This window comes from Corapipo altera, unplaced genomic scaffold (assembly GCF_003945725.1).
Source record: "Corapipo altera isolate COAL_440 unplaced genomic scaffold, ASM394572v1 58, whole genome shotgun sequence".
NCBI classification, from domain to species: Eukaryota; Metazoa; Chordata; class Aves; order Passeriformes; family Pipridae; genus Corapipo; species Corapipo altera.
The window spans coordinates 10874618-10886679 of NW_020884898.1; the positions used below are offsets into that span (position 1 = coordinate 10874618).

Genomic DNA, 12062 nt, shown 5'->3' on the forward strand with positions numbered 1-12062 from the left:
TAAGAGTCTGACATAATGTTCAGTTTTGTGCTTTAAGTGTTCTGCAAGAAAGTACCAGGTCAGTCTTTTATTCTTTTAGTTGATGTATCCTTCTAATGCAGTGATTGCTTTGGGTCTTCCAAAAAGTGTGTGCTGCAGCCATTCTATTATAACCTCTGCTGCTGCAATAAAAGACTTTGGTCTGCACTTTGAAAAAAAAACAAATGGAAGCTTTTGCAGATGAGTGTTTGATATTAAGCACATCTTTCTCAGTGGATAATAATGCAGATGACCAATTGGTTGGGAAATGAGGAGTAGAGAAGGATGCATGTTTAACTGGTCTGAAGGAACTCCAGTCTCAAGGGGGTGCCACTTCAGTGTTTCTGTTAACACTCTGTTCATGAAACTGCACTGTTCAGCCCTTTGGAGGATTTCCTTAAGCACCTTTCAAGCCTCTCTGAAACAGGCAGAATTCAGACATAGTAAACAGTTTACACTACTGAGTTGTTCAGGCTTTGGTGTCTGTAGCATATAGCCTGGTATATAGTTTTGCTAAAGCATATGAACTCCAAGGCTGCTGGTTTTGATTTGAAAAGTAGAGGGAGTGAGGTGAGATATAAGCAATTTTAATAATTTTCTCTTAGAAACCTGTCTTTCTACTTATCTAATGCAGCCTTTGACTGGAGAATCTCTCCTATAAACGCAAGATGGTCATAACAATGAGAATTCTTTTCTCTGTTGCACTGATTTTTTTCTATTTTTTTTTTCAAAACAGGAGAGATATTGGTGAAGCTTCCTAATGTTCATATGGTTTCAAAGGGTTCTGAGTGCACTCTTTCCTTCCTATTGAAGGTGCATCTTAATCATTTACGGTGGTCTCCTGAGGTTTAATTTAGCGTTGATTGCCAAGTACTTTTTAATTCTAGAACAGACTTGCTTATTACTCACTTTACTCTTTGATTCGTTATGATTATTGCCCAACATGTAAGTAATCCTGAAGATGACTTGGTTGGAGTTTGCACGTTATGGATGAAGAAATTCACTGCACTGCAACATGTAGAAGAGTGTGTAGGAAGGCATTGCTCAAGTCTCATTTGGAATTTGAGAGTTTATGGCTCCCAGTTCTTTGTTCAAACAGTAAAGCCTAAATCAGTAGGTAAAGAATATCTTTGCAGCAGTCTGAATAAAGCTTTTTTAAAAAAAAAAAAAAATTGTAAAAAGCTTTCTACAGATGAAACTGCTTTCCTAGATTTAAAATATAGGATTTTGTCCTCTCGCTAGCAGATTTTCTTCTTGTCCAATTTCAATTGATTTTTGATGTTTATTTAGCTTCATCTAACTGTCTCTTGCTAAAGGTAAATTAAGAACTACTGAAAAAAAAAGAGAAGATTTTATGCCTCCTGTCTATTTCTATAAAATACTTGAGGAATGACATTCTCTTTTGTAAACCTCAGCTCCCAGCAGAGCCTGTCACGTAATTTCCTACCTTAAAGGACACTTTGTTCATGTGGAATAGCTTTCCACATAGTGAGGATTTAAAAAAAATTTCATGCCCACAGATATGTATAACTCACAGCCGAGGATCTGCTTTGTAGATTAATATAACCTTCAAGGAGTCTGTTTACAACTATCTCTTCTCAAAAAAATGTCAGCCTAGAACATGTAGTACTATCACCTGACAAATGTCAGCCCCTGTAAAAAATTTTTCCTCTTCTTTGGGTGATAAAATTAAATACTTCCATGAGAAAATTAAGGCATTTGGTAGATGCAGTTTTACAGATATTTCCTTTAATTCCTCATGTTATCCTTGTAATTATATGGGTGTTCGTGTATCTCAAAAATAGCACCGACTAAATGTTTAATGAGAGTGGTTTGCTTCTCATCCACTGAAGAAAGATGGCAGTCTATTTAAAGGTATCCCACTTGCTGTGTCGCCTGTGATTCCATTTTGAAAATGAGCTTTTTTAGGCTTGACTTTTAAAAAATGTCAGCTATGCTATTTTTAGAAAATAATTTGGAAGAGTGATACGCGGGTTGGAAGTTTTTTGTGACATCAAAACAAATAGCCCTGATAAAGGCAAAGTACGACCAAAAGGTAGTGGCAGCTTTCTGCTGGATTGAATTTTACATGCGATGTTACGTCTGAGGCCTACCTCCAAAAATCAATTTTGCTGCAGTTAGACTTTTCCTCTAGATCAGACATTTGTCACAGTTCAGTATCCATCCATCTCCTGCCTCTTTGGCCTTGTGAAGGTAACAAATGGAATTCTGTTTGGCTGCGTCTGGAAAAGATGAGCAGCGATTTGGGTTCTTTCATATCTGTAAGAAGAAGCTGAGCACTGGAATAATTGACCTGTCAAGAAGCAGGCAAGGTGTTCTCCACAAGCCAGCAGCAAGGGAAATGAGAAAATGGTTTTAAAAATGTTATTTTTCAATGTGATCTATTTAATAACTGCAGCAGTGTCAGACGAGTGGCTTAATTTATATCATGGTGCCAGCTTACAGAGTGATATTATCAGAGAGAGGAAGCAGAACTATTATATACATACATGTGTACACACATACAAAGAGGGGCTAAATCAAATATTTTATTGTATCACTTTCACTATTTCCTTCATACTTGCTCTAGAGACAGATGACTTTTTTTTTCAATTGCATCCACTGTTTTAAATCTCTCTTGGAACAACTTTTTGGAGTAGTCTTTTGTTTGTCATCATAAAAATAAGACAGTTGGTAATGGAAGTCTCCTTAGCTTTTATCAGCTGCTGTCTGTCAGTTCCTCCTCACCTTAGTCTGACTCTTAAAATTATACTTTCAGCTGCAGTTTTAATTTTGCTTGCAAGTTATCATGTATCCTCCAAAAAACCCCACCATGTACTGGTAGGATATTAACTACAATACTCATAGCATTTAAATGCAAAGACAAATAAATGAATACAGTATGTTTTTCTTTAAATGTTAGAGTATGGTATTCATTTTACATTTCTTTGCATTCACACTCCCCATCCCCCCAGGTATGTCTATATAAGAAATTATATTTCTGAATGCCCTTTTTGTTTGAGTAATGAAAGTGCACACATTTGAGCACTGTACTGAAGTTCCATTGTACTTAAAAACAAAAATGAGTTATACAGTGTTAAGCTTTACCATTTTTATGATTTTTATTTTCATTTAAAATATGCTAATTAATATCACACACATACATTTATTCACGGTTTTGTTGTTGTTGAATATCTTGAAGACTTTTAAAATGCTAATTGTTTTACTGTGTGGCAAATTATTTCCCTTGCCATAAAACACATAATGCAACTATTAACTTCCCCAATTTTATGCTTTGCACAGTTGCAAGGAGTAGCCCAAGGCCACCTTTCCGTGCTTCACTTGAGCTGGCTAAGAGTCAAATTGTCCACAATACAGCTCCATTTCTCCCCTCCAGTGCACTGTTTCTCTGCATCAGGCAAGGTCACAAGGACTATACCAAGCTCTACAAGCTTTGCAACTGAACCGGCATCTGAAAATGTAGCTGTCGAAATGTGCAGCCTCCAGGGACTGTAGTATGGGTTTCTTGTTTTGTCTAAAGTATTTTCTTTTTCTGATATAATCTTGTATGGTCCCTTGTCTCCACCTCTGATACCCTGGTTTGAAGTGATATCCTTCCTGCAACAGAGTACTCCAACTCTTCAGGGTTATCAGGGTAAAGATTTGAACTCAGCTCCCTGAGCCTATGCCAGGTCAAGTACTGAGGAGCTTCCAAAGTGGGAACACAGCCAGTCTCAAAGAGGTCATGGGGAACAATAAGAAAATCTGAATTGGCTCAGTAGACTTGAGTACCTCTGATATCTGGGCTGTGCTTAGTTGTGTTAAACCTGCCAGGCTTTAATACAAAGATGCCAGAGGTCTTGGCTTTTCTGAGAAACATGGTCCAAGCATGGTCATGCACTCAGGATGTCTGTTAAAGATAAGAGTAGAGCCCTGTTACCATAGAGTTCAGTCACTCTAGACCAGGACAATGGAGTCAGGGAGCTGTAACACAGGATGTGAGATGCCCAAAACCAGAGGGCTATCTAGATTTGAAGCTGGGGTGGGGGACTGATAAATATTTTAGGTTCTGGTACAAGGTCTACTATAAGTCTTCAAAATCGGCATCCATATTTCATATTAAATGTTTTAAGATCATATTAAAGACAATGACAAATACATGGGAGACAAATTCCATAAATAGTTATTAAACACAAAGACATCACCCTGGAACAGAAGGTGTCTAAGCAACAGGCTTCTGTGAATTGGAAAATTGTCCTGGAGAGGTATCAATATATACTCACTTTATTAGTTCACTCTTTCCTAGCCTCTTCGTTAGTTTTGTTGAAGACTAGGTAGATGGACTGGGATAAATGGAATAGTTGGATTTTTGGTCCATTTCAGAGCAGCTACTCTCAATAACTTTTTCCCCCCAAGGACCATACCTTAGTATAACACACTCGACCTCAGTGGCTTATCTTGCCACTGTGGTGGTGTTTCAACACTTACCTGGAAGAAAGGGAAGGGCAGGGAGGGGCTGCAAGAGGTTTTAAGTGGCTGGGGAAGGCCATATTCCCAGCCCTCTGCACTGGCTGCTGTAGTTATGGTGGGAGAGCCCTGCTTGGAGATGCAGCAGATACTCACAGAGAAGACTTTTCCATAGCTGAGCTTCTGCTCCACTTCCCAGTCCACATGTCCAGAGCCAACAAAACCACCCTGCTGCTGGTGTAGCTGCAGCAGGGGCTTTGCCAGCATAGCCCTGATCACTAACAACTATGTTTTGTTTTTTTTCACACTTCTAGACAACTAGGGGTGCTGGCAAGCAATTGTCTTGTAGAATTGGCCTTGGTATGCTGTGACCAGCCAAACAGCTGTGAATGGTTGAACTGAACAGGCCTCTGAAGAGAAAGCAATTTGCCTAGGGGAAAAAAAGGACATAAGTATATATCTGACCTAACTTAGCACCTGCCGTATTCACTGGCATTTGATGTAAAGCCATGAACACTTTAACCCTTTTCCACTTCAGAGTTGCAAGGTTTTATGTTTAAACCTGTTAATGTCTTCCTGAAGAATGATTAGGAGACAAAAAACGATCCTATTATTATTATTATGAGGAGAAAGAAGAACCAAAACACTTTTCAGGCCAGATGAAGCAGCTTCACACGTGACTTAGTTGATATATATGTAACTATCCATGTTTATTATGGGAAACAAAGGCTGGAGTGAGACCAGTTCCAATGCAAAATTAAGAAATGCTAAATATAAATAAATGAGGAGTGATTTGTATTGATTCTCCATTGCCACAAATTCCACATTGTCATTCAGCTCTCTCCAGAAAGGCATTTTTCAAAATTGACAGTGCCTAACAAAATGTGCATACCTAGGCCTGCAGGGAGTGTGAACTTTCTATACTGCCTGCTTGCTCTTGCAGGGTTTCAGCAGACTTTGTGCTCTAACAAATGGATTAATGTCTTGCTTCTGTTTGTTCTCTCTCCTTGGTGTAGCTCCAAGTGCCCCTCCTCAGTCTGTTACTGTCCTGACAGTTGGAAACCACAACAGCACGAGCATCAGCATCTCCTGGGATCCTCCCCCTCCAGATCACCAAAATGGAGTCATCCAGGAGTATAAGGTAGAAATGATGTCTAATGGAAGGGTTGTGTGTTTAAGGAAACAGCCTACTTGAAAAGTAGCCATGTTTATGGATTTAGATTCTGACAGCTTTTACAGCTGCCCTTGTAATTATGTGGAGAAAGAGGACTTACTGCTTATGGATTTTTTTTTTTAAAACAGTACTACTGTTATATTAAAAATAAAAAATACCATGGAAGATGTAATTTCCAGCTAGTTTACAGTACTTCTCTTTCTTGCTTTTCCTGCTGTGGAATGAAACAAGAGGGGTTTTTTGTTAAGGGCTTCTGTACTCTAAAGACAGGCAGTGAAGTCCCTGTCTTAGAATGCCTTTAATCTGGCAGAAAAGCTAGCAGGAAAGATACCTTTTCTTTCCCCTGCAAAAATGCTACTCCTAACACTTCAAGGGCAAAGTCAAGGACTGTGGCTCTGGGAGAATACAAGGCTTCTTCTAAGTACTATTTCTGTCAAGCTTCACAACTTAAAATGCTGGCTTGTTTGCTCTGAGGGACAGGTTGAACAGAACTACTCTATCCAGAGTTTGTTACATGAGAGTTGTTTCATTGGGTTGTATATTCTTTTTCTTTGTTGCTGTGATAGCTCAAAGTATCCACTCCTTTTATATTATCTTTAAATTTTGTTGTAGTCTGTAATTCCATACTGAGATCACTTTGGCACAAGTATATTTTGGCAACATGAAAGAAATGCAGTGTTATTGGGTTGGAGGACTATGGAGATGACTGGGCAAGGTTCAGCATTATGGCAGGCTTGTGACCATGGAGCACACTGCTTGGTAAATCAGCCTTGCTGTGGCTGACTTATACAGCAGGTGCGAAATTTTTAATTGAAATAGTCCAGGGCAGCTTTCTTGCTACTTTCCACAAAGGGTGGAAGTGGTGGGTGCAGCTTATTTCACACAAAAAGATGTAGTTTTTTTGGCCATGGGGTACCTTGAGGGAACACAGCATGAAGAAGGGAGAAGGTGCTTGACTTTTAAATCAACTAATTGGTTCAATTTCTTCCACCTTTTTGCCTGGTCAGAGAGATGCAGTAAATACTCACAATATTTATGTTTAGGACAGGGCTTCCTTTGTTTTGCTTTCAGTCAATATCAAGATTTATTAATCCCGGTATTTTATTGATCTAATTTTCATATCAATTAATAATTATCTGTTGGCTTAATTAATCTTGGTCCTGACTCCAGTATAAGTCAATATAAATCGTCAAGGGCTTACAAGCAAATAAGTAAAGCACACTTTTAAACCACAAAATATGTAGATATGAAACAAAGAGGGCTGATGGTTAATAGAAGCCATGTTCCAGGTGAGTACTCAGACCTCCGGGCTGTGTATAAAAACAGCTGGAGTCACTACCTACTACATCCCTACTGTGTTAGATTAGGTGGTTGCCTGATTAGTGAGCTGGCTGCTAGGACTGTGCTGCAGTTTAATATTTCCCTGAGTAAAAAATGTCTGATGAGGTTTCACAGTACAGTTTCTGACAAATTGAAAGTAGATCTGTTGATTCTGCTTCAAGCAAAGGAGCACCTGTAAATTCATTTATGAATTAAATGCCTTTATTTAGAGGCATCTCATAGCTGCTGTAAACTAAGACCAGGACAGATAAGGAGAAAAGGAATGAATGCAACAGTTTCTCACCCTAATCATTCTGGCCTGCGAATCAGATCTCATTGAGCTTAGGAAAACAGAGGAGTTTTTTTCCCTTCAAATCTTTCTCAGTGTTTCACAGGAAAAAAAAGAAAGAAAAAAAAAAAGAGAAGATGTGATAAAACACTAAACAGGGTAAAAAATAAGGGTAAAGATAGCATTGCTGTTGCTCAGATGCATCAGTTGGTTGCTGACAGTGGTTCCAGCAGTAGTGCTTTCTTCTGCTATTATTGTTATGTGACTGTACATGTGATGTATTTGTGCATTGGTTTTCTTGAGAGGTAGTAAATGCATTTTTAAATAATACAGAAGCAGTATATGCAGATAACATTAACTGAAGAAGTATCCCTAGAAGGTCTTGGTTTTGAAACCTCTTTGGAGAAACCTATGAAAAAATAGCAGAGACAGACGTAGCACTTGAAATCATAGAGAGTTCTCATCACAAAATGCCAGTTGAGATTATAGGGTGGTTTTCCTGTTTAATTAGATAGTAATTGAACCAGGAACTGATATCTGGATTCCTAAACAATGTAAGTAATCACAAAGGCAGCAGTAAAAAGTGAGTCTGTACTTATTCCATTTCATAAATTACAAATATCCCTGTTGTCCAATAAAAGGAAGTTGGAAAGAATTTTGAAAATTGTTTGTTCTTTAAGAAGTGTTTCAACCTGTTCTCGCATTATTTGCTGTCTTTTTGCTATTCAGTGGAAAATCCAGAAGGAAAAAATGTGGGTTTTTTAAAGGACAGATTTGGTGGTAATCATGTTATTGAAAAAGATTTTAGTTAATGTATAACATCTTTTTCACTTGGATGATCTGGTCTGGGCTTCTAAGAAGTGTAACCACAGAATTTGCATTCCATGGAGAGCCAGAGTCCAGAGAGTTATTTGCATGCAGTTTTTGCAGCTGGCTTGGTCCTGTGCTAATCTGGCACAGTTTGCTGAGCTAAATCATTCTAATTTCAGCTATTCCCGGACAGTACCATTGTTAAGAAGCCTGAAATAAGTGATTGTCATGAAATGCTTTGATATGTCATATCTATGCACGATTGTGTGAGTGTGAAGAATTTCATCTATTTTAACACATCAACTTTTGTCCCAGATCTGGTGCCTAGGTAATGAGACTCGATTTCATATCAACAAAACAGTAGATGCAGCCATTCGGTCTGTAGTAATAGGTGGCCTATATCCAGGTATTCAGTACCGTGTGGAAGTTGCTGCAAGCACCAGTGCAGGTGTGGGAGTAAAAAGTGAGCCACAGCCCATAATAATTGGTAAGTGATTGTCTGTTCTGTTGTTTTGTTTTACCTGTTTTGTTTGTTTTTTTTTCTTTTAGAAATGCTTTCATAAATCACTTCTGGAAGCATAAAAATCCACGGAGCAAAAGATAAGATTTGAATAGAGCTGGTTAGTTAGCTCTTAATGTCCCACTGCCTGCTGATGTTGTGTCTTCCCTTCATGCAGAGTTCTTGTAGCCAATGGAGGGAAGTATGTTCCCAAGACATAAAAGAGAGAGCAGCTTGTCTAGTGGAACTGACTTAATGTGGGTTTTTTAATGAATTTACCACTTCTGCAGCTTGACGGATTTATGGAACTAACAGCCTGAGCTCCCTTTTCCCTCTGCTAAGATGACTGTAATATTGCCTTATTCATCCCTTTGGTGCCTAAGGCACTGTTTATAGTTGTTTTCTGAACATTTGAAGTCAGTTTCTCAGATATCAGTTTCTCAGATATCCCAAGCAGACAAATGTCCTCTGACAAAGAGTAAGTGGCCTTTAGACCAAATAGAGAACCAAGGTAGCATTATAATCCCTGCCTTTGAAATGGTCATTTCTTAGTAGTGGTTTCCATGCAGAATTGATTTCCTGACCTGAGGGAAACACAGATTCTGTTTCTTCTGAAATTTTTCCTAAGTATAAAACATAAAGGCAGGAACAATATGGAAGAATAGGAGAAGTAATCGTAATTAGTAAACCTGAACTGAGCTATGCAAAACAGTACCTCCTTTGAGTACATAATACTGGAATTCTGGTGCTTTTATCTGTATGACCTAATTTAGTTATTACTTAAGTATACTTTTGTTTGTTTGTGGGACTTTTGTTGTTATTAAATATTTTCTTTCTAGAAAATGTTGTCAACACACCGTCCCAAAGATGGACTATTCTGTTATGTGTAGACCTTTAGAAAAGGCCATCCCCTAAGCATTGCTTAAATGTTTAATGATATTCAGGTTCCCCACTGATCAAAGCAGAAAATAGAGTACTTCAACTTTGAATATATTGTCACTGGAGACAGAAATACAAGAGTGAAGGTGAAGGTAGCACTGGTTTTAGAAAAAGGCAGCCAAAGATACACCAAAGAAAAGGGGGAAAAAAGATTTCTACGACTGAAAGTAAGAAATCACCTAATAGGGTTGGATTTTGGACCTCTGTGTCAATAATTGATATTGTAAGAGTAGTCTGTCACTGCATCCACTTCGAGCAGGACCTCCTTTTATTATTTCACTAAGGAAATAATCTAACTAGGCACTACGCTTATTCCAGCGAAGCACATAAGTGTCTTGCATTTTAAGTACACGAGTAGACTTGTGTCTTTTGAGATAAACTTGCACCAAAGGTCTTCACTGGATGATTCCCAGAATGTTCAGCCTCGCATCTGGGTACAACCCTTCATCCTGAATTTTTCCTTACCAAAAAAATAACTGGTATAATCAAGAGTTAAATGTGGAGAGATCTGTATTGTTGCCAGAAGAGGGAAAGGGATGTTAGGGTGTAAATAAAGTAAGAAAAGACAAAAATTGGTTGGCATTTAGAGACTTAATTTTATCTCATTAATCTTAGTGATATTTTTTTGTTCCTAAACCAGTCCCAGAATGTCTGCTTCAACAAGTCTGTCTGGTGGCATCTTTGCACATTTAAGAGCCTTTTGCATGAAAAGTAAAGGAGAGTACCTTCTGTTTGGGTTATATTTCTGTCCTCATTTCTGTTTTCTCTTTTGGTGGCCCAAAGCTGGATTTGGTTACTACATATATGGTCTGTCTCTTTTTTCTTTAGACCCCCTTTATTATTATTAATTTCTGAGAGCTCTTTCTCAGACTATAAATTTGTTTGATAAAGGTAGCAGTGTTTAAGTGATACCATTTCTGGAAAACTTGAGTTGGTTACCATTCAATGTTTGACTAGGAATCAAAAACATAAAACATTTTTTTTTTTTTTTAAGTGAATGAAAAAAACTAATTGGATGGATTAAAAGTGATCTAATGAATAAACCTCAAAACATCTTAATGAATGTGAAAACATTAATGAATGATTGTATTATAATGGAGTCCTATATGGCCTGGTGATTAACTATACTATTGAACAGCTTGCAAACAGAATGGGCGACTCCAGAAATACTGAATTATGGAGAGAGTAGGTCAGTGATGCAGAAAAGTTAAGCTGTGTTTCTAAGCAGTGTGACTTTCATTGTCGTGAAATACAGAGTCCAGTGTATAAAAAAGGAAAATATTATTCTTAAATACAGGATTTATTCTTCTAAGAAAGTCTTTTCTTAAAATAACTATTTTTCATGGTGGATAATCAATTTCTGGCTTCCCAGAGCCATTCTAGATAACAGACCTGGGACAATCCAGAAAATAAAACCTGGAGAATATGGAGCAGTAGGAGGTATATTATTTCTTTAGTTAGAAATTGTCTCACTGTTACAGGAATGATGTGCCCATACTTCACGCGGGATGTTGAAAAATTTTATGGAACACTAAAAGACAATCAAGAATAAAATTTTTATGATCATTAATGATATGCTAAAAAGTTTTCTACCGGAGAACCAGAAACAGGAATGGAGATAACAGCAATGTTGGTTAATGCCATAACTATTATTTCTCCTCATCAGTTTGCCTGTTCACTCTTACATTCCATCATTGGCATAATAATATGAGGAACAGCTGCAAACTTTCACAGTAATAGGTACAATCGAATCTGATGTGTCTAATTAATTTTTGGTCCAACAAATTAGTTTTGTTCTTCATTACTCTCCAATGGGAGGAAGACATTATATTTCATTATGTTTTTGTCTTCAGGAACAATGGAGCGTTACAGGTCGCACACTTCCCTTGTCTATGTTCTAATTAGTTGAACTGACAGCATTGTTACAGAAACACCTGCAGTATATGAAATAGTACTGCACTGGTACCTTGGATGACATATTTATTACTTCTGCTTAAATATTATATAAAGAAGTATAAAACTAATGCCTTTTGTTTCCCCAACCCCCAACGCTTATATTAATTTCATCAAACGTCAGCGGGTAACGTTCATCTGTATCCATTTATTTTTCCATCATCAAATTCACAAAGCATATGTTATTTTGACATTTAAATGAATTATTACTTTTGCAGTTGTAATTGCTAGGCACAGAAGGGTAAGAGCAAGCAGCCAGACTGCAAACTTGAGAAAGTAATTTGGAGACAGATTGCATCTTCCCCTAGAAGAGAGGGAGAGAGTAAAGCCCACCGAAAGCTCTCCCCAGGCTCTTTGTGGTTTGCTCTCACATTCTCCATTCTAAAAAGACTCGTTTCTGACTTTAGAGAAGAAGATGGGATCCTTAGATGTTTTGGAGGCTTTAGTGGACAGAGCTTGTACTTTTCTTGAGTCCAGGAGCATCAGCTCCCAAAGCCAGTCTCTCGAAGCACATCCCTGCCTGCCCTTCTGCATGGCAGCAGAGCTGCCTCTGAAGCAGTGCCAGAATTACGTGTTTCCCCACCATCCCACTG

General features: G+C 38.0%; 1 protein-coding gene across 5 annotated transcripts in view; it reads left to right on the forward strand.

The window, feature by feature from the left end:
* The window catches only part of ROBO2 (roundabout guidance receptor 2), a 1057727-nt gene that overhangs the window by 979824 nt on the left and 65841 nt on the right, over nucleotides 1-12062 (forward strand). For all 5 annotated transcript variants that reach the window (XM_027648665.1, XM_027648666.1, XM_027648667.1 and 2 more), the window contains 2 exons: nucleotides 5502-5626; nucleotides 8394-8565. In XM_027648665.1, the coding sequence (XP_027504466.1) occupies nucleotides 5502-5626; nucleotides 8394-8565 (297 nt within the window). The remainder of the gene's footprint in view (nucleotides 1-5501; nucleotides 5627-8393; nucleotides 8566-12062) is intronic.